At 39.1% G+C, this 27926-nt stretch overlaps 1 protein-coding gene across 1 annotated transcript; it reads left to right on the forward strand.

Moving 5' to 3' along the window:
• The first annotated feature begins 6896 nt into the window (after positions 1–6896).
• On the forward strand, positions 6897–27920 carry LOC131681774 (facilitated trehalose transporter Tret1-like). The gene is made up of 5 exons (XM_058962806.1): positions 6897–7009; positions 7074–7304; positions 7366–7664; positions 7816–8067; positions 27345–27920. The coding sequence occupies exons 1-5, from the start codon at positions 6946–6948 to the stop codon at positions 27909–27911; spliced, it is 1413 nt and encodes a 470-aa protein (XP_058818789.1). The 5' UTR covers positions 6897–6945; the 3' UTR covers positions 27912–27920.
• The last annotated feature ends 6 nt before the right edge of the window (positions 27921–27926 follow it).

A 27926-nucleotide genomic window follows, 5' to 3' on the forward strand; every position in this document is an offset into this window, starting at 1 on the left:
AGGTGGTACTTCCCATGGTGATGCACACACACATATACACATTTACATTAAGCTTCCAACCTTCCTCCAATAGAGGCGATGTAACCTCTGTCGCTTCTCGTTTGTATGGGTGAAGAAAAGAGATATCAGTCTTCTTAATATGTAGTCTTCGCATACATCCATATACCCACGCAAGGTTGCTTTCTTGGTTTCTACGACTTACCTCTAGAGTGACCGAACTCAAATGTCATTTTATGTGTCATAACGAATCGCAGTATACTTTTTCCTGATCAGGTAGTTAATATTTTTTAAAGTAATTCAAAACCCTCATGGGAGGGGTTTGATCCCCCAAAAACCTCCCCTTCCGCACGGGCCTGGAGTAATTAGTCAAAAAATGACATGTTTTTAGTATAAAACTTTCAAAAAGCAATTAAGTCACGTTTTGTTCATACACTTAGAAAGCTTATATAAATACTTTTCTATCCAGCTCCATAGCTGTCAAAATCCGTTCGTGAACGGCGGAGATATTAAATATTATATTTTCATTCTGCACCAATTTTCAATAATGAAAAATGAGACCGAAACTAATTTCAAGTGACATCGTGAAAATTTAACACTGCATCCTAATTTGTTTAAGGGGCTAAGGGTAACGGTTTCTGCATAAAAAAATTTTTTTTTTGCTATTTTTAAGAACTTTGCGTGAAGCGAATCGATCAAAACTTTTGTACATTATAGTGTATCGTTTCAATAACATGCTGTTATTGTTCTATGCAAAAAATATCGACAAACGACTCGGTGACGAAGCTTTTTGTAGAACATCTCTGGAAAAACATGATGAGCGGTGCCGACTCTGCCATTCAAAAATTACTTAACCAATTTCTTTCAAATTTTGCATACACATTCTATGTAAAAAATATCTAATACCTAAAATACCTAACTGACGTCAGTCCATGCATTTTGAGAGCAGGTGTGTTCTTTTTTTCTATCTTTTTGGGTGCATACTTCACTGTAACCAGTCTTTTAATATATTGTGGCAGGCCGGTTTTTATTGTATGCCACATCAGGATGTTTTATCAGTATTGATCTGAATGATTCCCAATAGCTGACTATAGGCGAGGTCCCAGTAAGGTATTATAGAACGTATAAAGTTAATTACCTTACTGGGTGTAGTCGTCCATAATAGCAAGTAAAGGCGCTATAACCTAGGCTCATTAGCCAGGGCAAGGTGTTCCATCCCAAAGGACCAAAGGAGTGACATTAACCTTAGCTCACTCCCAACGGTTTATCATACCTAAGCTGACCAACTCTGACGAAAAAATCCGTACACTATGAAAACCGTTTGCCTGAGCGTGATGATCGATTTCGCTTCGTTGCGGTATGGTGTACGGATTTTTTGGTCCGCTTAATCATACCCCCTTTAAACTGAAGCGGTCGGTACGTTTATCCTCGTTTCTTCCTCCTTCAAGATTCAAAATGGTTTGTTAGTTAGATTATTCATTAAATTTAATTAAAAATAATTCATAACTAAATTTGTAATATGTAAATATGAAAAAATGAGTATCAAATTTCTTGATTGTACAATTATAGTTAATTAGTAGTTAGGAAAAGTATCTTATACTATGTTAACACTACAGAGTTAAAACACGTTATAATAATTAGCAACAATAAATATGTCATCAAGATAACGTTAAAACACGTTTTAACTCGTTGTGTGGACGTAGTATTATACTACGTTCACACTACGAGTTAAAACGTGTTTTAACGCTATCTTGATGACATTTTTCTTGTTGCTAATTATTATAACATTTTTTAACTCTGTAGTGTGAACGTAGTATTACTGTTATTACTGTTGTGATAAGTTCAGAAATTCCTGCATCAAAATTCAACATTATTTTCAAAACAATACATTCAACAATACATTCATTGCTGTTTCAACTTACCACGGTATGAGGAGAGTTGAAACAAAGAGAACACTTTTACAAAAATCAATATATTGATGCTTTGTTATTGATTTGTACCAGTTATTCTGATGTAATTTGATAAAGCATAAACAGAAGTAAGAAATTTATAAATAAACAATCATCGTATGTCAGTTTTTGTCGATTTATGTAACAAAAACAAAAAAATGTTTCAACCCTCCTCTGTCTCCTCTACATGTAATATGACTTGGTTTGAAAATTATCAAAATTGTATACATACTCTTGTGGTCTTCACTGTCATCAATATCCAATGTGTATCCTCGGCAATGCACTGTAGTGATCGCATGATACAGTCGCAAATTGGGTCGTTGTCGCGATTTATCATATCAGAATGCGTCTCTCGTACTCTCAGCTCCATTTGGATTTTTTCTCCGAGTCCCACTAGTATGACTCACCGAAGTACCATAAATAGTGAGCTAAAACTTAGACACTTGTCGATAATAAAAACCCTGTCTCTGGTATCTAGCGGGGAAGTTAAATAGATCAGTGGCACACAGGGGGAGGGCCTAGGGGCTCAGACCCCCTCCTCTCTGAAGATTTTCAAATTGTTGAGAAATTTTCAAATTAGTTTCAATTTTATATTAGTTTCAAACTCAAAATAATTTCGAACCAAAATTGACTACTAAAACTGATTTCATTAAATGAGGCTTTGATGCATAACGTAGTGTACAATATTCATTCCAAAATCAAACTTTCGGACCCCTCCTGAAATTTTTTTCTGAATTCGCCCCTGAAATAGATCAAATGTGTTCGGTGTCAGCTGCGGTTGTGTGTGAACTCGCTTCAGAGGCAGGGTACGATCACTGTCGCCAATGCGATAATCATGTGTTATTTATGGGACATCATCATATCTCACGGATAGCATAAGGGTTTGTGTATTGGGCCGGAGTCCCAAAGGTTGCAGGTTCGAATCCTGCTTCTGGGGGGATTTTTTTTTCAGATAATTGCTTTCGCTTAACTCACCATTTCGATCGGTTTTCCCCGTTGTATACCACCAACAAAGTCATAACGATTGTTGTTTCTCATCTACTCACAATCTTTTCAGTCGGTTTATCTAATACTTTCACAAAAAGAGCCCAGACAAACAGACAGAAAACATTGTGAGTAGACGAAGAACAACAATAATACTTCTAACAACACGGAAAATATTGTGTAGCAATTGCTGAGGAAGACAAGATAAGTTGTCGAAACGTAGGAGGGAAGGTGAAAATCTGTTCAGAATATTTTGAATACTGCAGTCGAATTTTGAAGACTGCAGTCGAATAACCTAATACAGAAAAATCGGAAAGTCATACATACAAATAATAATTAATTTTATTGTTTATTTTTTCTCCTTTCTATTCATTTTTTCAGTTCTATTCGTTTATTCATTACGTTCCTTTTATTGAGTTCAATTACTTCATTTAAATTATTATTTTTACTCATTTTATTTAGTTTATTTATTTTATTTGCTATGTTTGTTTTATTCAATTTATTTATTCTATTCATTTCATTTATTTATATTGTTTATTTATATTTTTATAGAGATGATAACCTTAGGGGAGACACTTTTTTCAAATTAGAAAATCTTCAACCCTATGTGAGGGGTTCGAAATCGAACCCAGGTGAGCTGCGTATAATGCAATCGATTTACCAACTACGCTATATCGGTCTTTATTCGTTTTATTCATTCTAATAATTCTATTAATCCTATTAATTCGCTTAATTCTATAAATTTTATTAATTCTATTAATTCTATTAATTCTATTAATTCTATCAATTATATTAATTCTGTTTATTCTGTTAATTCTATTAACTCTATCAATTGTATTAATTCTATTAATTCTATTAAATCTGTTCATTCTATTCATTCTATTTATTCTATTCATTCCATTTTCTCTATATATTATTTTCATTCTTTTCAATATTTTCGTTCTTTTCATTCAATTCATTCTATTCATTCTATTAATTTTATTCGTCGCATTTATTCTATTAATTCTATTCAATTTATTCATTTTATTCATTTAATTATTATTTTTAATTCTGCTCAGTCATTCCATCCAATTTGTTAATTGGACTCAATTTAATTTATTATATCAATTATAAAACTTCTTAATACAGTGAAGACTTGCTTCGATCAGCCCCTTGGAAAATTTTTGGCTGACAAAATGGGTATATAGACAAAATCAGGATATCATTTTTTCTTTCTTTTTAATAAATCGAAGCTGTTATAATATTTTTCTTTGATCCTAAACATAGTCTCATAATTCCTATTTAGTGTACATTTTCACTTAAGAAGGTCTTACAGCGCAAAACTAAACAAAATATATATTTATTTTTGCCTATTTTTCATCTTTAAGGTGGTCCTCTTATATATTGGTGCAAAAAGTACCTAATGTTTGATATTTTTTTAGGAAGTAAAATGACTTAGACATAAGCGCTATTCTGCAAAATGTTTATTAAGGTTTCATCTAATAAAAAAAAATCGAGTGTCAGGTGTCGAAGATGGCGTCCAAAATCTTGGCTCCGAAAACCGACCTCATCCGCCGGCACGATACAGGTCGCAATTTGTCGTCTACAAGCAGCAAACCAAAACGATCTTAAAGATTACATTCCGTAAAGGCACCCCAAACTAAAAACATGAAAAAATTCTAAATAGAAACAAAATGGCGACCACTTGAAAATAAAGTATCGTTTGTTTCGCATGATTTTTCCACTTTGGCCGGCTGTAAAAAATCGATGATATTGCGATTTTGTAGGTTACAGCGTGCGAGAATGTTGTCTTCTTTAAGGCGGGCAGAATCCGAAGTTGATTGGTTGAATGCTTTAAAAACGAGAATGCCCGCAGATTCGAAAAATCTGGTTCTGAAAAAGCCGCCATTTTGGACTCGATTTTTGACATCTTACACTTGAAAATTTTTATTTTATAGATGAAACCATAATAAACATTTTGCAGAATAGCGCACATGTCTAAGTCATTTTACTGCTTAAAAAAATTTATAAAAATTAGGTACTTTTTTCCACAATTATATAAGAGGACCCCCTTAAAGTAAGATGCTCAAGAAAAGATGCTTTTTCATCAGGTCGAAAGCTGACAAAATTGGAGGCTAATATAATCGGGTCTTCTCTTTATTGTCTAATTTTTGATTTGGCAAGCTGATCCAATTTTATTTATTTATTTATTTTTATTTTTATTATATATTTTCTATAAATTATTCTGTTTATTCAAGGTTTTATTCTTGCAGAACTCGAAACTATGTTCATCCCAACTCGAGTTAAGCTCTTCGAATGAGTGATGAAAACTAATGAATGATCTGATAGTGATATGCAAACCAAAAATAATCAATACGAATGTAAACATACAAAGATTTAATAAAAATTTGATTGAAAATTACGTTTAAACTGTAAACGAAGACTGCATATTAAGAAGACTGATATCTCTTTCCTTCCCCCATACAAACGAGAAGCGACAGAGGTTACAGCGCCTCCATTGGAGGAAGGTAGGAAGCCTAATGTAATAATGTATATGTTTGTGTGCATCACTATGGGAAGTACCACCTTAACCCGCAAGTGGCGTTGCTGTTACTGTCTCCAGATTCTGGACAGAGTTGCCAGTCTTCTTCATATGCAGTCTTCGGTTTAAATCAACGCACTCAATTAGAGTATCAATAAGCATCCATTTTTACACTTTCATTCGTGTAATACTACATGTCATTCATTTTAAAACAACATTCGAGTAAAAATACATTGAAGTGCACTGGTTTTCCGTTTAAAGAAACTGTAATTTTCAATCCACGTGTAAAATTATAATAAAATTCGTTGAAGAAAGCACGATAAGTCGTGTGTATTTGTGGTGGAACTTAATTTTACATTTATATTCATGCTCCAAATATGTGCATGAAAAAAAACTTAAAATCACAACATATTTTTTTCTGTGTGTCTATGAATTGCCTCATCTTACTGCTAGGTGGATTAAGTAGGTCGTTTTTCAAAGTTGTTATATTTGACTATCTTGTAAAACATCTTATAGAGAGACTTATAAAACACAAAATAATGTTAATTTAAATTTTTCCGTTTACCTCATAACCAAGTAGATGTAGGGGAGAATGGGGTTAGTTGAATTGCTGGGACAGGCGAACCACTACGAATATCACATCTCATTCTGGCATTTTTTGGGTATTCATTATTTTTCTTGTTAGATTTTTCGTTAACCTATTCTCACACGCATTTGCGATAGCGTATGTTGACCGTTCTCAAAATAAGCGAAGTTTGTATCGATAAAATCGGGATAGGAATTTTTCATTTTGGTTTTTATGCTATAGCATAAAAAATAAATGATATTATACAAAATAAATGATATTATACACAGATAATACAAACGACTAAAAATGAACGATAAGTTTTCATGTAGTTCTAAGTGTTCTATAATAGCCATAAGAATGGTTCAATTTACCTTATGGGATGGTAAGTATACTTGATCCATGCGAATTGCATTCAACATTTTTTAATAATTGTGACAACACGCTACTTTTCATTTTCAATGGTATTATTTACATTATAGCATTGATTGTTCTTATATATCGATGTACAGAGAATATTGCATCGCAAAAGGCGTTAGAATTTTTCCAATTACCAAAAAGTGGTTCATGTATCCCGCCTATATTTTTCATCAAATGTGTCGAATGAAACCGAAATAAAAATATTTTCAATCATCTTTTTTGTGTTGCTTAGTTTCAAATGCCCAGAAGAAGGCAATGAAAGTTGAATTTCATATCGATTTAGCATATATGAGAAAAACATAGCAAAAGCACTAGATGGATCTGGAAAGTATTTTTCTATCATTATCGTTCATTTCAACCATGTTCGAATGAGATAGCGTATGTGAACTACTACTATGTGCCATCGTACTAGTTTACAATCTTCTGTCTACTCTTTATCATTTTGATTGGAATGATCCAGTGTTTACGCGGGGTGTGCTTCGAACAGTTGTATATTACATTTTTTTTCAATGGAGAGTAGTAGTAGCACGAAAAAATCTTACTACGTAAAACAATACCTCGCTGCGGTGGTTGGTGCGTTTGATTAGGCCCGCTTGACGGCCCGCCAAGAGTTTCATGAAGTAACTTTATTTTGCAGCAACTCTCGGTGCGTTTTCGATCGGAACTATTTTCGGCTGGAGCTCTCCCGCTGAGCCAAGAATACTGGAAAATGGCGAGACTGGGTTCACCATCGAGAAAGAAGATTTTGCTTGGGCAGTTTCATTGATGGGGCTTGGCGGAACGATAATCAGCTTTCCTACCGGGCTGATAGTGAAGAGTCTGGGAGCCCGCAAAACGTTGCTCTTGTTTGTTCCTCCTACTATCGTTGGTAAGGTGATTTTGGTTGTTTATATTCGGCGGTTGGTGTAATTTTCCGATATTATCTGCAGGATGGGTGCTCATCATATGGTGCTGGAATGCGGGCACATTACTCGTGGGCCGTCTCTTTACAGGTTTCGGTGCGGGAGCCTTCTGTATGGTCGTTCCGATCTATATTGGCGAAGTAGCATCGAAGGAAATCCGTGGCACAGTCGGTTCGTTTTTCCAACAGATGATTAATTTGGGCATACTTTACGCGTATACCCTCGGAATAGCACTGAACGTATTTCAACTTAGCATTCTGTGTGGCATCGTACCGGTCGTGTATGGCGCGTTATTCTTCTTCATGCCAGACACACCAACCTATTTGGTATGTTTCACTGCTGGGAAAGCATTACTCACCGGGTTGGATGCACGCTTGACTCGTGTCTAGGCGACCTGGTGGTGAACAAAAGTCGGCTACCGAAACCATCGAATTGAAGTTGAAATGGTATCCTATATATCCGTTCTCTTTCGGGCAGGTTCTGCGCAATAATGAACGGGATGCCGTTAAATCTATCAAATGGCTTCGCGGATCTCATTTCGATGCCACCGTGGAAGTCGATGAAATACGCAGTCAACAGCACCTGCGTGGTCCTGATAAACGATCTGTATGGACATCCTTTCGGCAACCTGCCACGGTGCGAGCACTCTGCACGATGTTGGGTCTTATGTTCTTTATGCAGATGACAGGTGTTAATGCGGTACTGTTTTACTCAACATCGATATTTCAGGTATGTTCTGGAGTTAGTGTATGAGTGCGGTAGAAAGGCAGTGCTGGTAGATTCGATCTCGGTATCAGCGTACCGCTTGCGTGCTACAGTCAACTGCAGTGAACTGTTTCAGTTTTGGGGAACCTCTTTTTTGGTGATATGGCAATTTTTGAGCGATTACACGGTGCTACAGTGAGGATATACACCATTTTTATACATTATTTTGTGTTCAATTTGATGAGATCTACAACCTATACTAGATCATTTTAAACGTACAAAGTAGTACCTTTTAAATGACCTAGTATAGGTTGTAGATTTCATCAAATTGAACACAAAATAATGTATAAAAAGGGTGTATATCCTCAAAATCTTAATTTATATCAATAACTTTTGGGACTTTCGTCATTAAAGAAAATTCTAGGCTGTTTTTTTTAAGCGGATTTTCAGAGTAAATGACCTTTCCAACGGTATGTTATGTTATGTTCGTTTGTTAAAAATACTATGCGGTTTTGGGACAACAATATGAAAACAACAATTTTGCGATTTTTTTTCATGAAAATTATGAAAATTACTCAATCTTCTTCATTGGAAGTGTACCTGGTTCAAAAAAAAAATGTAAAGAACATTTAATTCCGCATCAAACGACCTAATTATCCTCAAAATCGGTTGAAAAATGGCAGTTATTTTTTTTTGCAAATTTGAATCTTGCTCGCATGGACTCTTAAGGGGTTAGTAAGGCATTGTCACGCACTATAAAATTCTACAATTATGCCTTCCGTTATTTTTTTCCAATTTAAACTTAAAAGTTCACATACATACTTTTGACTGTATACGTAATCGAGCAAAAAAAAAGATTTTTTGAAAATTTCACATGGGACTGTAGTACTTACTTGGTGAGGAGTAGTTTTATGGTTTTATTTTCACGGAGGAGTAGTTTTATGGAACGTTTCATTATCTGATCATCGTTGTGATAACAGAGAGAAGCCATACGTCTCCCAACCTTTGAACGGAACGGATCGTTATATTTCACAGTGGTGCTCGGTGTGTAAATTTTAGTGAGTGAAGGTCATCCTTTGTTCGTTCCTTAGCTGCCATTCTGCTGGTGCCGGCAGTAAATCCAGTACATTGTTTTCGCTGGTGCGGAACAATCGACGTTGTTTGCAGATAAGTTTTGCTTTATTTTTTTTTCTCGTTTGCTTTCTTTCCTTTTCCCTACTTTTACTCTACCTTGTAATCAAATAATAAGACACATTCCCGTTTATATAACGCTCTGCCCTCGTGCTTAAATGGCCGAGGGCGAAATACCATCTGATGTAATCATGGAAGTCCCTGATCCCCCTAATACTCGCATTGCTCCCCGTATAAAGCAGTACCCAGAAGGTTCCTCTGGGCCATGGGTGGTATATTTTCGGACCGGAGAGAAACCGGTTAATATATTAAAACTTTCTCGAGATCTGACTGCTAATTACCCGGCCGTAACTCAGATAACACGTGTTCGGGCAAACAAGATACGTGTTCTAGTGAATGATCTCGGCCAGGCAAACGCGATTGCTTGCTGTGAGCGCTTTACGCGGGAATTTAAAGCGTACGTGCCTTGTGTGGCCTGTGAAATCGATGGGGTAGTGTCCGAACCGGGCCTGAAATGCGAAGAACTGCTGGAGCACGGGGTTGGCTGCTTTAAGGACCCCTCTCTTGAACAGATTAAGATCTTAGAATGCAAACAATTGTATACCGCAAACACCGAGGGAGGTAAGACTACCTACTCTCTATCAGGCTCGCTTCGGGTGACATTCGCCGGATCCTCTCTTCCCAACTACATCCTCCTTGACAAGGTTCGCCTACCAGTTCGCCTGTTTGTACCGCGGGTCATGAGCTGCAGCAATTGCAAGCAGTTGGGCCACACAGCCACATATTGTGGAAATAAGAAACGATGCGGCAAATGCGAAGGAGAGCATGAGGATGACTCTTGCGACAAAGAAACTGAAAAGTGTATTTGCTGCGGGGGCCCTTCACATGCTCTTAAATCATGCCCTGCGTACAAGCAGCGCTTAAGGCGTTCTTATGCAGAAATGCTAAAGAATGCTTCGCCATCTGTCCTGTCCGAAAATCCCTATGCTGGTTTGGCTAACGTTGAGCAAGAATCTGACGACCCACGAGAGGGAACATCTTTGGTTAACCCAGGGGAATCCAGGAAGAGGAGAAATCCAGCCTCCCCTACATTGCCTCGTAAGGGTGCCAAGGTGTCGTCCACTCAGAGTGCGCCAACTACAATCAATAAATCCAACGGAAGTGATGCACAAAAGCCGAAGCAATTTGCTCCAGGACTTGGAAATATTAATTCTAACAAGGAGTATCCACCACTTCCAGGGACACCAAAAACCCCAAGTGTCCCCTTTTTTCAAACAGATACTCAGTCCAGTAGCGGACTAATGAAATTTTCTGACATAGTGGACTTAATTTTCAAAGCTCTCAATGTTACTGATCCTCTTAAAAGCCTTCTGATACGTTTTCTCCCTATAGTGCAAACATTTTTGAAGCAGTTGACTGCTAAATGGCCCCTCCTTGCAGCGATCGTATCCTTCGATGGCTAAGTCATCGAACGAGGTCACCGATTCGATCACTGTTCTACAGTGGAACAGCAGAAGTATCCTCCCGAAAATCGATTCCTTTAAATTTTTACTAAATAGTTTAAAATGTGATGCTTTCGCATTATGTGAAACTTGGTTAACTTCCGATATAAATCTCAACTTCCACGACTTTAATATAATTCGTCTGGATCGAGAAAACCCCTATGGAGGAGTACTTTTGGGGATCAAAAAGTGCTATTCTTTCAACCGAATTAACCTCCCTTCGACACCAGGCATTGAAATTGTCGCTTGTCAAGTTCTAATCAAAGGCAAAGACCTTTGCATTGCTTCCATCTACATTCCTCCTAGAGCCTCGGTAGGGCACCGAACGCTTTGTAATATCACGGAATCCTTACCGGCTCCGCGGCTAGTTCTGGGTTACTTTAACTCGCACGGTACGGTATGGGGCTGTCTTCATGATGATAATAGATCAACATTAATCCAAGATCTTTGCGACAATTTCAACATGACCATCTTAAACACGGGAGAAATGACGCGGATTCCTACACCACCAGCACGCGCAAGCGCGTTGGATTTATCGCTATGCTCGACATCGCTACAGTTAGATTGCAGGTGGAAGGTGATCCCTGATCCCCACGGTAGCGATCATTTGCCTATCGTGATTTCAATTGCTAACGGTTCAAGACCATCGGAAACAATCAATGTCTCGTATGACCTCACACGGAACATTGATTGGAAGAGTTACGCGACCGCGATATCCGTTAAAATCGAATCCACTCAAGAACTTCCTCCGGAGGAAGAGTACAGGTTTTTGGCTGGCTTGATTCTCGACAGTGCGAATCAAGCTCAGACTAAACCAGTACCCAGCGCGAATACCCATGGACGGTCTCCCACCCTGTGGTGGGATAAAGAGTGCTCAGAGCTGTACGCGGAAAAGTTCACTGCATATAAGGCCTTCCGGGAAGACGGGTTACCCGCTAGCTATCAACAGTACGCGTCGTTAGAAAGGCGAATGAAGAGTCTAATGAAAGCCAAAAAACGCAGTTATTGGCGCCGGTTCGTCGACGGGTTAACGAGAGAAACAGCGATGAGCACTCTTTGCGGTACGGCTCGACGTATGCGTGAACGTGGAATATTCAAACTGTTGGATATTCGCTTTCGCCAAGAAGATCTGTCCGGACTCTGTCCCGGTACAGAAAACGTACCGCGCCGCGTCTTCTCACGATACCGCGTACGAAACACCGTTTTCGATGGTGGAGTTCTCACTTGCTCTCTTATCGTGCAACAAAAACGCCCCAGGGTTAGACAGAATCAAATCCAACTTGCTGAAGAATCTGCCTGACACTGCAAAAAGGCGCTTGTTGAATTTATTTAACAAGTTTCTTGAGGGTAACATTGTCCCTTATGAATGGAGGCAAGTGAAGGTCATTGCCATCCACAAACCAGGAAAACCAGCCTCCGACCACAACTCGTATCGGCCGATTGCAATGCTGTCCTGTATTCGGAAGTTGTTCGAGAAAATGATCTTGTTTCGCCTCGACAATTGGGTTGAAGCAAATGGCTTACTGTCAGATACACAATTTGGCTTCCGCAAAGGCAAAGGGACGAACGATTGCCTTGCGTTGCTTTCTACAGAAATCCAAATGGCCTATGCTAACAAAGAGCAGATGGCATCAGTCTTCTTGGATATTAAGGGGGCTTTTGACTCAGTTTCTATCAACATTCTGTCAAAGAAGCTGCACCAGCATGGTCTTTCACCAATTTTAAATAACTTTTTGCTAAACCTGTTGTATGAAAAGCACATGCACTTTTCGCATGGCGATTTAACAACATCGCGATTTAGCTACATGGGTCTTCCCCAGGGCTCATGTCTAAGTCCCCTACTCTACAATTTTTACGTGAATGACATTGACGATTGTCTTGCCAATTCATGCACGCTAAGGCAACTTGCAGACGACGGGGTGGTCTCTGTTACAGGGCCCAAAGCTGCCGACTTGCAAGGACCATTACAAAATACCTTGGACAATTTGTCTGCTTGGGCTCTTCAGCTGGGTATTGAGTTCTCCACGGAGAAAACTGAGCTGGTTGTTTTTTCTAGGAAGCGTGAGCCGGCGCAACTCCAGCTTTTATTAATCAACCAGGTTTTCACATTTAAATATCTCGGGGTCTGGTTCGACTCTAAAGGTACCTGGGGATGTCACATTAGGTATCTGAAACAGAAATGCCAACAAAGGATCAATTTTCTCCGAACAATAACTGGAACATGGTGGGGTGCTCACCCAGGAGACCTGATCAGGTTGTACCAAACAACGATATTGTCGGTGATGGAGTAAGGGTGTTTCTGTTTCCGCTCCGCTGCGAACATACACTTCATCAAACTGGAGAGAATCCAGTATCGTTGCTTGCGCATTGCCTTGGGTTGCATGCACTCGACCCATACGATGAGTCTCGAAGTGCTGGCGGGCGTTCTTCCGCTAAAAAATCGATTTTGGGAACTCTCATATCGATTGCTCATCCGATGCGACATTCTGAACCCGTTGGTAATTCAAAATTTCGAGAGGCTCGTCGAGCTTAATTCTCAAACCCGTTTTATGTCCTTGTACTTCGACTACATGGCACAGAGCATCAATCCTTCTTCGTACAATCCCAACTGTGTCCGTTTCCTAGATACTTCTGATTCTACTGTATTCTTCGACACATCCATGAAGGAAGAGATTCGTGGAATCCCGGACCATATACGCCCGCAGGTGATCCCCAATATATTTTAAAATAAATTCCGAGAAGTCGACTGCGACAAAATGTTTTACACTGACGGATCAAATCTCGATGGGTCCACTGGCTTCGGTATCTTCAACAATACTATCACCGCTTCATTTAAGCTCAATGATCCCGCTTCAGTTTACGTCGCAGAGTTAGCTGCAATTCAGCACACCCTTGGGATCATCGACACTCTGCCCACAGATCACTACTTCATCGTTTCGGACAGCCTCAGCTCTATCGAGGCTCTTCGTGCGGTGAAGCCTAAAAAGCAACTCCCGTATTTTCTGGGGATGATACAGGAGTCCTTGTGTACGTTATCTGAAAAATCTTATCAGATTACCTTTGTTTGGGTCCCCTCTCATTGTTCTATCCCGGGCAATGAAAAGGCCGACTCATTAGCAAAGGTGGGCGCATTAAATGGTGACATATACGAAAGACCAATCTGCTTCAACGAATTTTTTAGTATTTGTCGTCAGAGGACGCTCAACAGTTGGCAAACCTCGTGGAGCAATGGGGAACTTGGACGATGGCTACATTCGATTATCCCAAAGGTATCAACGAAGCCTTGGTTCGGGGGGATGGATGTGGGTCGGGATTTTATTCGCGTAATGTCCCGACTTATGTCCAATCACTACACCATGGATGCGCATTTGCGGCGTATTGGGCTTGCGGAGAGTAGTCTGTGCGCTTGTGACGAGGGCTATCACGACATCGAACACGTTGTCTGGGTATGCGCCGGGTATTGTGACGCCAGGTCTCAGTTAAAGGAATCCCTTCGGGCCCGAGGTGGACCACCCAATGTACCAGTCCGAGATATGCTGGCAACTCGTGATTTCCCCTATATGTCCCTTAGTTATACCTTCATAAAAACGATAAATATCCCAATTTAGCCCCACTCTTTTATTTCTCGTTTTTAGAGTTTCCTCCTGCCTTGTGGAACCGATCAGCTCCAGAGTGCCACTATGTAACCGCCGTCGCCCTCACCACTACGCCTGCATAGAAGGAAACTGAAGCGAGAGCGACTCGAGATTCGATGACTTTTCAAGGATTCCCCGCGGGTCCGAAGAATACCATCCGCCAATCCGGTACTCGACGACTTACTAGACTGAGGCGCAAATTTGTTTTGCTGATCCCCCCCCCCCCCCCCCCCGTTCGAGCGAAAGTTGCAAGTTTTGCTCTTCTTTCCCTGTCTCTCCCCTGTCCTTGATACAACTGCTGCTACACTGATGCGGAAATAAGCCACCCTCTGAATATCTTGACCAAGCATAAGTTTTAGTTAAAAAATTCAAATTAGTATTCTGTATTTCTAGTTTTAAGATAGCTATAATTTTTACTCTTTATTGAAACTCTTGTCCTCCATCTTGTAAATAGAATTGAATCCCTAGTTTTAAGATTTCTGTGAAGTTTCTCATAAATATTTGTTCCCCCTTTTGTGTACTAAACTATATTGTTAGTTTTAAGATAACCGTAAAATATTTCGTAAAATACTATTACTCCCCCTCTTGTATATCAAAGTGAATCCCTTGTTTTAAATTTTTTCATAAAAAAATCTTTTGGCCCTCTCTTGTATATTGAATCTTATTCTAGTCTTAAGATAGCTGTAAACTTTTTTTTCCTTTGTAAAAAAAATATTTCAACATTGTAACCTCCTAGTTTTAAGATATCCAAAATGTAAAAACATAAGCATTTGGCACCGCCAAGCTAACGCATTTGTGCCTATCAAATAAACGAAATGAATAAAAAAAACAGAGAGAAGCCTTCTCATACACTATTTGTCACTCGTATCTCCACTACGATTTGCGACTGCGCTTCGTAAGTACAGCTGTTTGAGTTGCCGATGCCATAACGGTTCGTATATAAGACGCCCCAACTCCCAGCTTGGCTCTCGCTTTTGAAGAAAGTTCATGATAACTTTGGATGTTATGATGGCATTACGACAACGATTTCTAGTAGTTAATGGTCGGTCCAATCGCAGCGTTAATGCAGTTCCTTTAAGTTTTCCCTCACATTATAGCTTCTACCAAGAACATTCAGTTTTTCCGGAGCGGGTTGGTTTGGATCTCGCACGAGAACTTTACATTTATCTTCATTCAGATTCATTCCAACATAAGCTAAATTCTCTTTTATACATTCAACTATTCGTTCAAGATCAGCCACATTCTCAGCAATTATTGTGATATCATCTGCATACACAAGCACTATCGGCAAACGGATTCTCATCGTCGGGTTCAATGTGAATATTTCGAGAATCTCCTCCACCGTCGTCAAAACTTTCTCAATCACCAAATTAAAAATGAAGGGGCTAAGAGGACAACCTTGTTTCACACCGGTATTTCTTGCAAAAGGATAAGACCATTCCAAAGCGTCTGTTCGATATCACCTCGCAGACATTCGACAACTCGGTTAATCAACCATTGAGGAACTCCTTTTTCTAAAAAAGGAACTGAATATTATCATCCTTAATCAAAACGAAATATATTTTACCTTTCAGGATTGCTGGCAGAGCTTTTACACTGACACAATCGAAAGCCTTTCTAAATCAAGGGACATGGCAATCAGCGGCAACCCCACATTACATCGCTCTTGGAAAACTTGCTGCACAACAAACAAATGGTCCGTGGTCGATCGATTAGATAGAAACGCTGCTTGATGATACCGCAGCTCTCCAACGCATTCTTTCAATATTTCAAGCACCCACATGGCGTACATCTTATACCCGGTACTAGTCAAACAAATCCGCCTACAGTGGGCAACAGAATTAGGCTTTCGTACTTTAGGAATGTGAATGATAAGATTTAGCTTCCATATTTCAGGCATAACATTGCTGACCCAAACACTACTCATCAGATGCTGAAGCTCTTGGGTTACTGACCAGTGGCGTAGCCAGAAATTTGGTTTGGAGGGGGTTTTGATGAAAGTCGCAAATTTTTTGAAAAAATCTTAAAATTTAATATGAGTTTGATAAATTATTGAAAACTCAAAAACATAAGTAGTCTAACAGACGTCATTCCAGTCTACAAACAAGAAGGATCAACATGGAACAGTTCTCAAACCTCTATAGATTATTTTCTTGTATAATATGTCAATGTAGTCAAAAATTGCGATCTTTTAAAGTGGGATAAATGATCTAAAAAATTTTCAACGTTCACGATCACCTAATATAATAATCCCTGACTTTGAAGGTTTGACAACTTCGGGAAGTTATCAACATAAAACATCGCCTGCTTTGATATAGAAATTTTAGTGATTAATTCTCATAGAGGTAATTATGGTGAATTAATTTTTCAAAAATATTAAGAGACATGGTGCCTTCAGCAAAGTTTTTGATAATGTCATTTCAAACAATTTTGTTGAAAATATGAAGGCTACATGAATTCAACATATAGGGATTTAAATGGACTGGGCATGCTATATTTCTCTTAGTGAAGAAAAATTTAGGTGAAAACTATTTTTTTCTGCGCTACGGATAAAATTGTTTGAAACAATCATTGCGAGTTGAGAACACAAAACCTATAACTAAATTATGGATGGATGGAACTGAAACTTGCGTTTCGACTTCATATCATCAGAATCCGACACTAACTTGGTGGGCGGACTAAGTCCTTTTAATATCTGGGAATTATTTGTTTTAAATCCAGTTCCCTTATTTTTTTTTGTAAACTTCAAAGGCACCTTGAACGCAATGTGAATTTATTATTTAATTACCACAGAAGAGATTTATCAAATACAGTAATTTCAGAATAGCTTGTTGTAAAGGTTTTCTACTACTATATTTCGATACTCTGAATATGTGGGATATTTATGTCTTTGACAAAGTTGTTTGAAATAGCACTTTCGAAAACTTTGCTAGAGACATTAAGTCTCGACCCAAATTTGCTTGAAGAGTAATTCTTCTCTATAATTACTTCTAGGAGGATTAACCGTCAAAATTATTCTAGCAGCAGATGAATAGTTTTACGTTTTGAAATTCTTCAATGTTAACATCGAAACTTGGCAGTTTCGAATGAATGTGATCGTGACTGTTAAAAATTTATCGAGCATTAATTTTACTTTTCTTCATTAGTCAACCTCACAACTTGCAGTACGCAGTACACCAAATTTTAGTACGCCCATCATTGCATCCTGCTAAGAGGCTATTCATATAGTAGATAATACAACAAAAATCCAATGCTCATAAAACCGATCCTGACCTACTAGAGACAAAATTACACCAGCTTCCAACTAGTTTCAGAAATGTTATTCTTGTTGTCAACCATATTGAATTGTTGTCTAAACTTCACACAATCTAAAAAAATACATTTTCAGCAAATGTTGAAATGTATGTAAGTTTTCGGTAAACAAGCTTATGTTTTATATGCAATCAACCTATTCAAATTTAGATTCCCATTCGAGAAATTGTCTCTAATCCATATTTTGAAGCATCTTTCCAAAAATGAGCTCATAATAATTCAGACAGTTATTTTATTTTACATTGAAGTAATTTGACAACTATGGGAATTTGGCTAAGAGATAAGTTACAAGATCCCCTTCCCACAATTTTCCAAAAGTTCTCATGACGCTTTAAACACAGTTCTCAATGTAGTGATCAGAGAATATTTTTCCAAAAATATTTTGAGGAATATTAAATTAAATTCGTCAGTATCAATTTTTTTTCAATCCAATTAATTTTGGTTTGGGGGGGGGGGGTTTAACCCCCAAACCCACCCCCCCCCTGGCTACGCCACTGTTGCTGACTCATCGGCATACTTGAAATATTCTGTTGGTAATTGGTCTTAACCAGGTGTTTTACCGTTATCAGGGCCGTCGAGAGCCGCGCCGGGCCCCGGGGTTTGAAGTACTGACGGGCCCTACCATATATGACTTCTTATTTCAATATCGATTAGAGAAACTATACGGATGCAACCGTTTCAATTAAACTATTTGTTATGAAAATTGTTTATTTGACACGATTCAACGCGTTAGCTTAACAGAGTCTTCAGTATTTTAAACATGTAATAGATGGAAAAAATAAAAATTAATAAAGGAATATTTGTGTCTGGCCATTAGAATGACTTGCGTCCGATTTACCATTCCAATTGGAAACCTTTTTTGTGGCATTGCCATACAGTCCATATCGGCATTGTTCATGCTCCCTTGACGCACAATAATGTTGCCCAGAATCAGAGCTTAGAAAAATTGACATCCCTTCGTGAGCTTGAAAGAGAAACAAAATTCAATTCATGCCCGCCGCGATGAATCGAATGTTTGGTTTGTTTCCCTCGTCCTTTGCTTTTCGGTACAACGCATTCATGTTCGCATATGTTCGGTTTCAGGAGCAAACTGAATCTTGTTTCTATGCTAGCTCGTCGCTGTTGTGCTATCTTATGACAAGCGCCATTTAGCACATTTCGAGAAAAACGATTTTTAAAGTTTGAGATTGAATATCTTGAAACTTAGAAATTGCACAAACAATTCAAAGAAGGCAATTGATGCTTCTATCTATTCTGTATTAATCTCTCAAATATTACGAAGATCGGTTGACTATGTTGCGAGTTTTCACTATAAATGTGAACAAAAGTCACACTTACACGTGCCATAGGCGTGTATTGATGACAAAATTTGTAGGGTGTCATAATCGTGCATGGAAAATTTTCCATAGAAAAAAATCAGCAATTATTAACTTTTATTTATATCTTTGGCTTCATTTGGTCTATGAACAATCGATGAGATGCATTTTGAAGGAAATGAGTGAGGGAATCTAGAAAAAATAGTTATTTTTGGTTACAGTGTTGCCAAATATGCTACATTTCCAGTTTAAAACTTAACTTGCATTTTTCTCACAATTCGTGCATTTTTGTTTTGAAAATGAGTATGCCATTGTGTTTCTCAGATAGTTTTACATATAAAAACATCTTTTACATCAAGATAATTTGAGCCAATTCCTAGACACAGTCAATTGAAGTAAAAAATGAAAAATTTCTCAGCACGTTTCTCGCTATATCTCAGTAACCAAGCAGGTTGTCAAAATTCTGTAAACGCCACTTTGCACAGTGGCTCAAAACAGCGTTCAATTCATACCTTTCGAGATCTTTGAAAAACTGAATGTACTGATTCTCATCAGCACGCTTAATCAACGTTTTGAGTTCGGTCACAGCTTTTGATAGCATGGATGCAATCCGATCCGAGGGCTTCCACGACATCCAGAACTTGTACTTGCAAACCAAAGCAACCGCTTTCCGACATTCGCGATCTATGGGAAGGCCTTTTTTCTCAAACACATTGGCAGCAGCTCTACGGATCCACCTAGCATACTTATCCCATGCGAGACTGATGGGACCGGTCAGAGATTCAGGTTTAGACTTTAGCAACTCCCTATGGGATTCCTCCAATGCATTAGAATCCTGCAAAGAAATCGCTTTCGGGATAGATACAACAGGGGGGCGTCGAACCCACTTGATGTTTTGCTTGGCCCTAACACATGGTTTCGTTGCATTCCTATTTGGCAATAATTCCCAAGTTACGAGCTTATGATCACTTGTCAAAGAAGGGGTAGAATGAGCTTTGATATTTCTTACGTAATGCTTTGAATAAATTGGGACGATCACATGATCCAACTGCGAACAAATTATACCTACAGAAAGAATATATGAATTATAAGATAGAAATAAGGCAAACGCACGATGCCGTTTGTCCATGTCCACGTGAGAGACTTGTCAGCTTGCATAGAACGAGTGACTAAATCGTGGCGCACTAAAAATACCTCAACTGTATACCATTATCATTACAGTGTTCATGGCAAGTCACTCTCCCCAGTATTTTTCTCTCATCTTCAAATGAATCATTGAATGCCAAATGACTATTAAAATCACCGGGTAATATTGCGATATCCTTACCTTGCCCTCTTACGTAGTACATACCTGAGACGTCCCAAATAGATTCCGTTAGTACGATTAGGGGCATGAACATTTATGACTAGTAAGTCTCTCGTTAGAAGTCCAGCAGTGTACCGTATACGAGCAAATTGGATACAGGCTCCTTCTGCTTTAGCCTGTGCAACAACAAGAGGATGCCACTGAAATACAAGAATCGCTAAATTTCTTTTCCGATTTATTGAAACGGAACCAGTATGCCAAACAAAAATTTTCGTTTCGCTTCTTATGGATTCAATATTAGCTTCCTGGAGTAAAGCGACTGCTATCTCCTTTTCGAAAAGGCGCTGATCAATCTGCTCTCGCTTCTCTGCTCTTCGGCAACCTGAAACAACATCGAAATGCGAAACACCAACTACGCTGGTAATAGTCCGATTTTAGCGATGGTTCGTCGCTTCAACGAGCTTGCCGAGCACTTTGACCTCAATTATAATTCATCAAAATTTCGTCAACGTTTGCTGTTACATTAGGTTAATTACTGAAGTCAGACGTACAATCGAACCAAGTGAACAACAACTAGCAACCTCTCGATCTAGTGTGCATTGTCTCGAGAACAAAGGAAACTTTTAATTTATTCTTGCCATCATGAGTAAAGTTGACGAAAAATCTCTGCTCCGACCCAACACAGCGGTCGTTGACTTTAAATTCTGTTCAATAAGATTGAGTTTTCGTGAAGTGGAATACCTGCTGAAGGTGAAGATGCAGCTAAAGCTCAAGGAGGTTATGTATCTACAGTATCATCATCTTCGCAATGTAGTGCTCATATCATTCAAAACGTTAGCACAAGCCGAACGTTTCGTTTTGCAGAACAACTTGAAGCACGTGGCTGAAAGTGATAAAGTTGGAATTAAGATTCCCGTGTATATAGAAAAAGACTATGTAGATGTAAAATTACATGACCTATCACCACGTACCCCTCCTGATCTAATCGCAAAATACATGTCGCAATACGGAGAAGTAGAATCCGTTACACGTGATACGTGGAGAAATTCCCTTTCGATAACGTATCCACCTTTCTTCTTTTCTTTTCTTTCTTTTGTTTGACATGCCGACTGATTAAATTAACGAATTAGTGCCTGGGATGGGATTCCATCCGTAGTCGAAAACCTCGTCTCAATTTGGTATACGCGTTCGATCACCCAAGTAACCATAAGCACTAATTTAAAGCTCTAGATTGACTTTAAGTTAGCATTCCTATAGCTAACTAGCCGTATACAAGTATTTTTAATGCTTCAATGCACCTAAAATTTGAAGCATTAAATCTAGCACTATATCGACATACAGAACATACACATCGCACTAAAAAGCTTTTGAAGATAAATGCTACGAAACTTTTATAGAAAACTCTAAGTGCTCGTTGCTCTTTCTCCAACGTTTCGATCCTTTTTGGACCTTTTTCAAGGAAACGAGAATTTTTGTGTGTTCTGTTGTCGTTTTGTTCATGCTAAACAATCTAGCTGTCACACTATCATTTATCAATAGGGCTGTTAGACCCACTCGTTGTAATTAATGTTTAAATTAGACATTTATAATTGGACTACGATTGGCGTCACTGCACTATTTTATCAAGATCTCCGTTCACTCTCATTTTGTGTCTGTTAAAAATACGTATATAACGTAAAATCAAAATAGAAATTATGCATGATTCATCAAAAAAATTCAATTAAACGTCTAGGTAGAGTTTGGAATAAACCGAATATACAAGTAAATCTTCGCACAGATCAGTGATCAAACACGTATACAACATTGAGACGAGCTTTTCGACTGGGGATTGAACCCCATTTATATAGGCACTAAATCGTCAATTTAAATAGTCGGCACATCAAACGAAAGAAGAGCGAAAGGGTGAGTGTGTTATCGAAAGTTTATATTTTCTTTTGCTGCATCGATAAAGAAGGAAAAGTTATTTTTAAACGGCTCTATATTAACATTGACAGCCATTAAGATGCTTCTGAACTAGCTCTATTCTGGCACACTAAGTGTGCTTTAATCATCTCTATTGAACTATGAAGCTGTAAAGCATATATTTTGCATGAAAATTTAGAACATATCTAAAGCCATTACATAATGCTTCGTGGTTACTTGGGCGAGGCCCAAAATCACCGTTTTTTCTCACAATGCACTTTTAGAAGAAAATTCCTTGAACGTGCTATAAAAATACAACAATTATCCATTTAATCACCGGTTAATTAAGGTCAGTCTACCTTCTCATCTCGCCCAGAGTAGAAACTAAAAATCGTTCCGCTATAGATGCACGGCAAAATCCAACTTTTTCATACGTAACCATGTCATGCGGATCAACCGAAAATGGGACGATACTGGTTATACAACCATGGTAGCTTCCTATGCGCAAATTCTACAAAAAGACACTGCACCACGGAAAATTTTGTGCAAAACCTGCTAAGAACAGCCCACCTATTATAACCAAAAACAGCACACCGTTGTCTTATGCCAAACCACAAACGGCTACAAAACCAATATCTATGGATCTGACACGAACAAATATTCACTCAAAAACAATCACGACCAGTGTCTCTAAGCCAACAACCGGCACCACCAGCAAAGAAGCGAACGTAGAAGAGGACGGATGCGTTTGTCCGTACGCTCGCATTTTTGTTTGACGCTCTATTGCTTTCTTCGAAAATACTTTGAATTAGCTTCTCAATATTTTGTAGTGTATTCCATCAATTCAAGCAATAAAATTCATTTTTTAACTTGAACACAAAGTAGGCAAATCCTTCAAAAACGTTTTTTTTAACAAATAAAGTTTGCATTTTTATACTTCGATCATATAACAATTTAATAAAGCGAATGATTATAAAGAAATTACTGCAGTGGAGACCCGATTTTATCAGCACCCAATTTTATCAGCCCACGATTTTATCTACCCACGATTTTATCAGCTTTTTGCCCCGATTTTATCGGCTTCATATGAAAATTGATAGTTGGTAGTTTTATGGGCTCTAGCAGACGAACCAAGTTGAATTCGAGTAAATCCTTTCTTGGGCATATATTTCTTATCTTGAGATCCGAAAAATGCAAAAATAAAAATGTCATTTTTTTAAATTTTGCGCTGTCAGACCCCGTTTAGGGGAACTTAAAGAAAATAATCAGAAAAGGTTACGAGGCTATATCTAAGAACTAAATATTTTAAGAACTTCGGTTTATTAAAAAATGTGTCCCGATTTTATCAATGTCCCTATTTTATCAGCTTAAAATTCGCCAAAGGGCTGATAAAAACGGGTCTTCACTCCTTCTTCCGGGTCAAACCGCGGGCCCCCAAATACAACCCGGGCCCCGGGGCAATTGCCCTGGCTGCCTCCCCCTCTCATCGGGCCTGCGTGCAAGTATTGTAATCAGACAGCACACCACGGACAACCTTGCGCGGAAGATACAGAGGAGAATGTATCGCTACCGATTCCCAACGAATCCACGGAAAACCAACCCAAAAAAGAATTTTCAATACCAATACCTGAACCACAAACGGTTGCCAAATTTGTGGCAGCTGTTCAGTCCATATTGTCAACTGCCAAAGCAGCATCCAGCACCCCTGAAACAACTGTAAGTAACATCGGTGATGAAGATAATAAGAATGACGACGGATTTACATTGGTCACCCGTAAGTGCAAGAAGCAGGAAAGAACATCTGGTCGCGAGCACCAAGGCACTTTTAACGATGATGACCTTGATACAGAGGACAGGAGAGAATTAAACGATCCCCATGACGCAGTAGGCGAGCCGCGAAAGAAGGTCTCCGCTCGCAATAAAAAGTTGCGCGCACGAGATCCAACTGACAAACAATAATATTTGTTATTTTTATTTTTTACATATTGTAAACACATAAAAGATTCACGGCTCCGTTAAGCTACCGCTATGAGCCGTGTCAAATAAACGAAATAAAAAAAAATTAGGTTAATTACTTTTAGTTTAGTTCATTAAGACTTAGTGTCAGATAAACACAAATTTTAAATACAAATGAAAATTCCAGGTGGCCATTCGCAAAAGGCATAAAATATTGTTTACTCGCATTGAGGGTTGGCTCCTTTTATCCGGTCATAAATGAGTTGAGTTATGAGTTTGTTTTGGGGAAGGGAGTTCGTTGCACTGGTTATCATAGTTATCATAGCGGACGAATGGGTATGGTTGTTTGTTTGGCAGGGATGTTGTGTTTAGTGTGGGTTGATGGGATTGGCGCGAGATCAGAGTTACTATATGTAGGACTTAGAATTGAATGTACGGGATAAATTGAATCAGGAACTGTGGGTTGTAGATCGATCGGAGACGGTAATGTACTAACATAGCTTTCTGGGTTCGGCTGTGGTTCTTGGATACGAATACAATCAATATAACCTGTTGCTTTTGAATGCGCTTGGGTGTCGAGATCAAAGTGATTTCTCGAAGACTCCACAGCAGTAACTGAAAAGACATTCTAGTGATATCTACTTAAAAGTCAAGTGAAAGAAAATACACACCTACAGAGCAGGAAATGAAAAACTCACGCTATCGTAATGACTTCCTGTATAATACAAGGTAATTGAACGGTCCACGGTCGCGACTTCTGCTGTGAAGATGATTGGATGAGTAGTATTAGCTTGCCAAATAACCACTTCACAACAAAAAATTTCAGTGGCAGCTGAGAGACTCTCTTCGACGCTCCAAGTCCCATACTTCGCTAGCATCTCCAGATATATTAAAACACATTCTGTCTCACTGATATTATCCAAGCAAACTTGATCCATTGCAGTGGGGAGAAGAAAATGCCAATATCTTTCAAGATTAGACTGTAAATTATTTGAAATTAGTTTCCGCATATCCATCACGGAACTTCGGAACCCTCTATCGGAAGGATGGATCTGAAACAGCTGGTGCACGAGGCTCCCATAAAGGCAATTGCCATCTCCCGGAATTGGCTGGATCCACACCATTCGATCACCAGCATTTCTCTTAACTGGCTCAGAATTTTTAACGCATTTGGATACCATTTTAAAACTCGTCTCCTATAGCTACCAAATTTTAAGACGCAAATAAAAATGGCGGGTTTATGAGAATTTTTGTTAGTTAGCCTGCAGCACACTCGTACATATGTACACGTATACATATACGCTTCGTAGAATGAGCTCAAGATGATACAGGTGGGCACCAAGGTGGGCACATTTATTTATTTTTTCCTCTATGTGTGGGTGCGTTTGCCATTTTTCTTTGACGAAGCCGGTAGAACGGGGGGATGTGTAGAGAAGGAGCATAAACAAATGACGTTGTGGGCTTTTCTGTTGCCATAGATTTTGTTTTGGTTCGGTCATGGTTGTTCTTTATCGGTGGTTTCAAGAAGGAAGGTGTCCATAGGAGCTTGAATTGGAAAATCCGAAGTGGGGCTCGGCTTTTTCTCTCTTTGCATTGTGCGCCGAGGAGTCGGGATGCTCGTCCGCATGTTTGTGTTTGCTTCCAGTGGCCCGCCCTCCATGTTTGGTTTTGGAAGTGTAAAACTGGCACAGTTGGGAGTGTCAGATGTTTCAATCTTTCTTTCTCTTCATCTTGTATTGAGCTAAGAATAAGTAGGTACTATTTTAAAAGGGGGGGGCGTAATTGAATTGTGAACTACAGATATTGTGTAATATCATTTAGTAGCGCAGCATCGACATTTTTGTCTGTTTCGCGTTCTCATTGCAATATCCGAACGTTTACTCAAACCAGGTGAAAATTACGGGATGTGTGTGATAATGCCTATAAAGAACCATTTATAAATTTTGCCACGCTACTAGGGGGAAGAGCTACGACAAATTATGACATAACGGGACGGGGAGCACTCCACGTGCTTTGACGCAATCGGGCGTTCTGTGGATAGGAAATTCCATAAAACATGTGACACTTTTACGTATAGCTGCAGTAATGTGCCACAAAAAACAAAAAAAACATCATTTGGTTCGTATTAGTCAAAGGGGATATAGAACGCGGAAATATAAGAGAGTTAGTTAGTATTGGGCAATCTTTGCGTGACATAATTTATGAATGGCCCACAATACCACTTTTCCAATCGCTGAAATTGATATAGATTAACGCTTCCCTTTAAACTCATTATTTATGGTCCATTTTCTATAGCCGACAACACTCCCGACAGCCGGCTGTCCAGAGTTCAAGTTGTTTTTAATGTACTCGATAAACGGTTATCCAGAGCCTTCGCATCTAGAACATTTACGGATCCTACAGTCAATAAAGTATTCAAACTCCTTATGCACGAATATATATTCTCAGTCGCATCGCTTGCTTGAGGCGAATCCTGACTAACAACCCACCCACTACCCAATCTGTGGTACTTATGGGAGTGTTACTGAGTCGGGGCCTTCCGTTTAAGTAAGTACCAGTATCAACACTTCCTTTCTCATATCCCAAGTTACGGTAAAGATAGTCGTGGCCAGCAATGGTGGTTCTCAGGTGAAATTCTCGCTTGGACTGGATCAATTATTATTCCCAAACAATGTTCCTCAAGTAGTCTGGCTGGAAATGGGAGTCATTAGTCTGCAATCTACGAAGTATACCGTGCTTACGCAACGCAATGAGCAGATAAAAGTAGTAAATCAATGAAAAATTCCGTAGCAAACCAGAAAAAAAATTATGACGAAATAACAGTACAGTCGATATTCTCAATTCATGTATGGTAAAGAAAGATGATATCACGTGCAAAATTCATTATTCATAAATAGAAAAACCTAACATAATATAAAATCACCAATTGTTTATTCTGAAACAGTTCTCCAAATGTGATATTGGTAAAGTAATTTTTCTAAGCCCTGAAGAAATACTCTGACAGGTATTAATAAATGAAACGATCCCACGCTGCCAGCACTGTCGCTACTTAAATAATCGTTAAATACCTTTGCAGATAAATTAAAAATCATCTTAGCTACTAAACCAAACAAAAAACTAAAGCATGTACTACAGCTGAATATTTCCACCCCTTAACTTTGTGTATATATCGTTTCTGCTAATGAACGCGATATTCGATTTGCATTTTTATTTTCTCTCTGTTCCACCGCCATCGTTTCAGTCGGCAAACGTGACCATCGAGGCTGAGGTAGCCACCATCATCATGGGCGGTATGCAGGTGCTCGGAACATTGCTCTCCTCGCTGATAGTGGACCGCGCCGGACGCAGGGTACTGCTGCTGGTGTCGGGTGGCGTCATGATGGTAAGCGCCTTAGTGCTTGGAGTCTACCTGCAGCTGTTGTCCGGGGATGCTGCGGACCAGCTGGCTGCTTTGGGCTGGATCCCGATAGCTGCCCTCTGCCTGTATGTGACACTATTCTCGGTTGGCTTCGGACCGGTTACCTGGCTGATGTTGGGAGAAATATTTGCCCAGGACGTGAAAGGGCCGGCCAGCGCGCTGGCAAACATGACCAGCTTTGCATTGTCCTTCGCGCTGTCCCGTTTGTTTCCCCTGGCACGGGACGCGATCGGTAGCGGGCCAACGTTCATAATTTTTGCCGGCTTCTGCTTGCTGGCGGTGGTGTTTGTGGCCGTAGTGGTACCGGAAACGAAAGGCAAGTCGCTCAGTGAGATACAGCGCATGTTGGCTACCGGTGGAGGCAGAGTTGGGTGTAAGGTTAATAAATAGATGTGAAAACAACGG

Source organism: Topomyia yanbarensis, chromosome 2 (genome assembly GCF_030247195.1).
Source record: "Topomyia yanbarensis strain Yona2022 chromosome 2, ASM3024719v1, whole genome shotgun sequence".
In the NCBI taxonomy this organism is placed as follows: Eukaryota; Metazoa; Arthropoda; class Insecta; order Diptera; family Culicidae; genus Topomyia; species Topomyia yanbarensis.

Excerpts from the sequence above, each read along its gene's own strand:
- LOC131681774 (XM_058962806.1), top strand. The coding sequence starts at position 6,946 with ATGGAGAGTAGTAGTAGCACGAAAAAATCTTACTACGTAAAACAATAC. Across the intron at positions 7,010-7,073 it reads ATACCTCGCTGCGGTGGTTG|CAACTCTCGGTGCGTTTTCG; the intron begins GTGCGTTTGATT and ends TTTATTTTGCAG. Across the intron at positions 7,305-7,365 it reads TGTTCCTCCTACTATCGTTG|GATGGGTGCTCATCATATGG; the intron begins GTAAGGTGATTT and ends TATTATCTGCAG.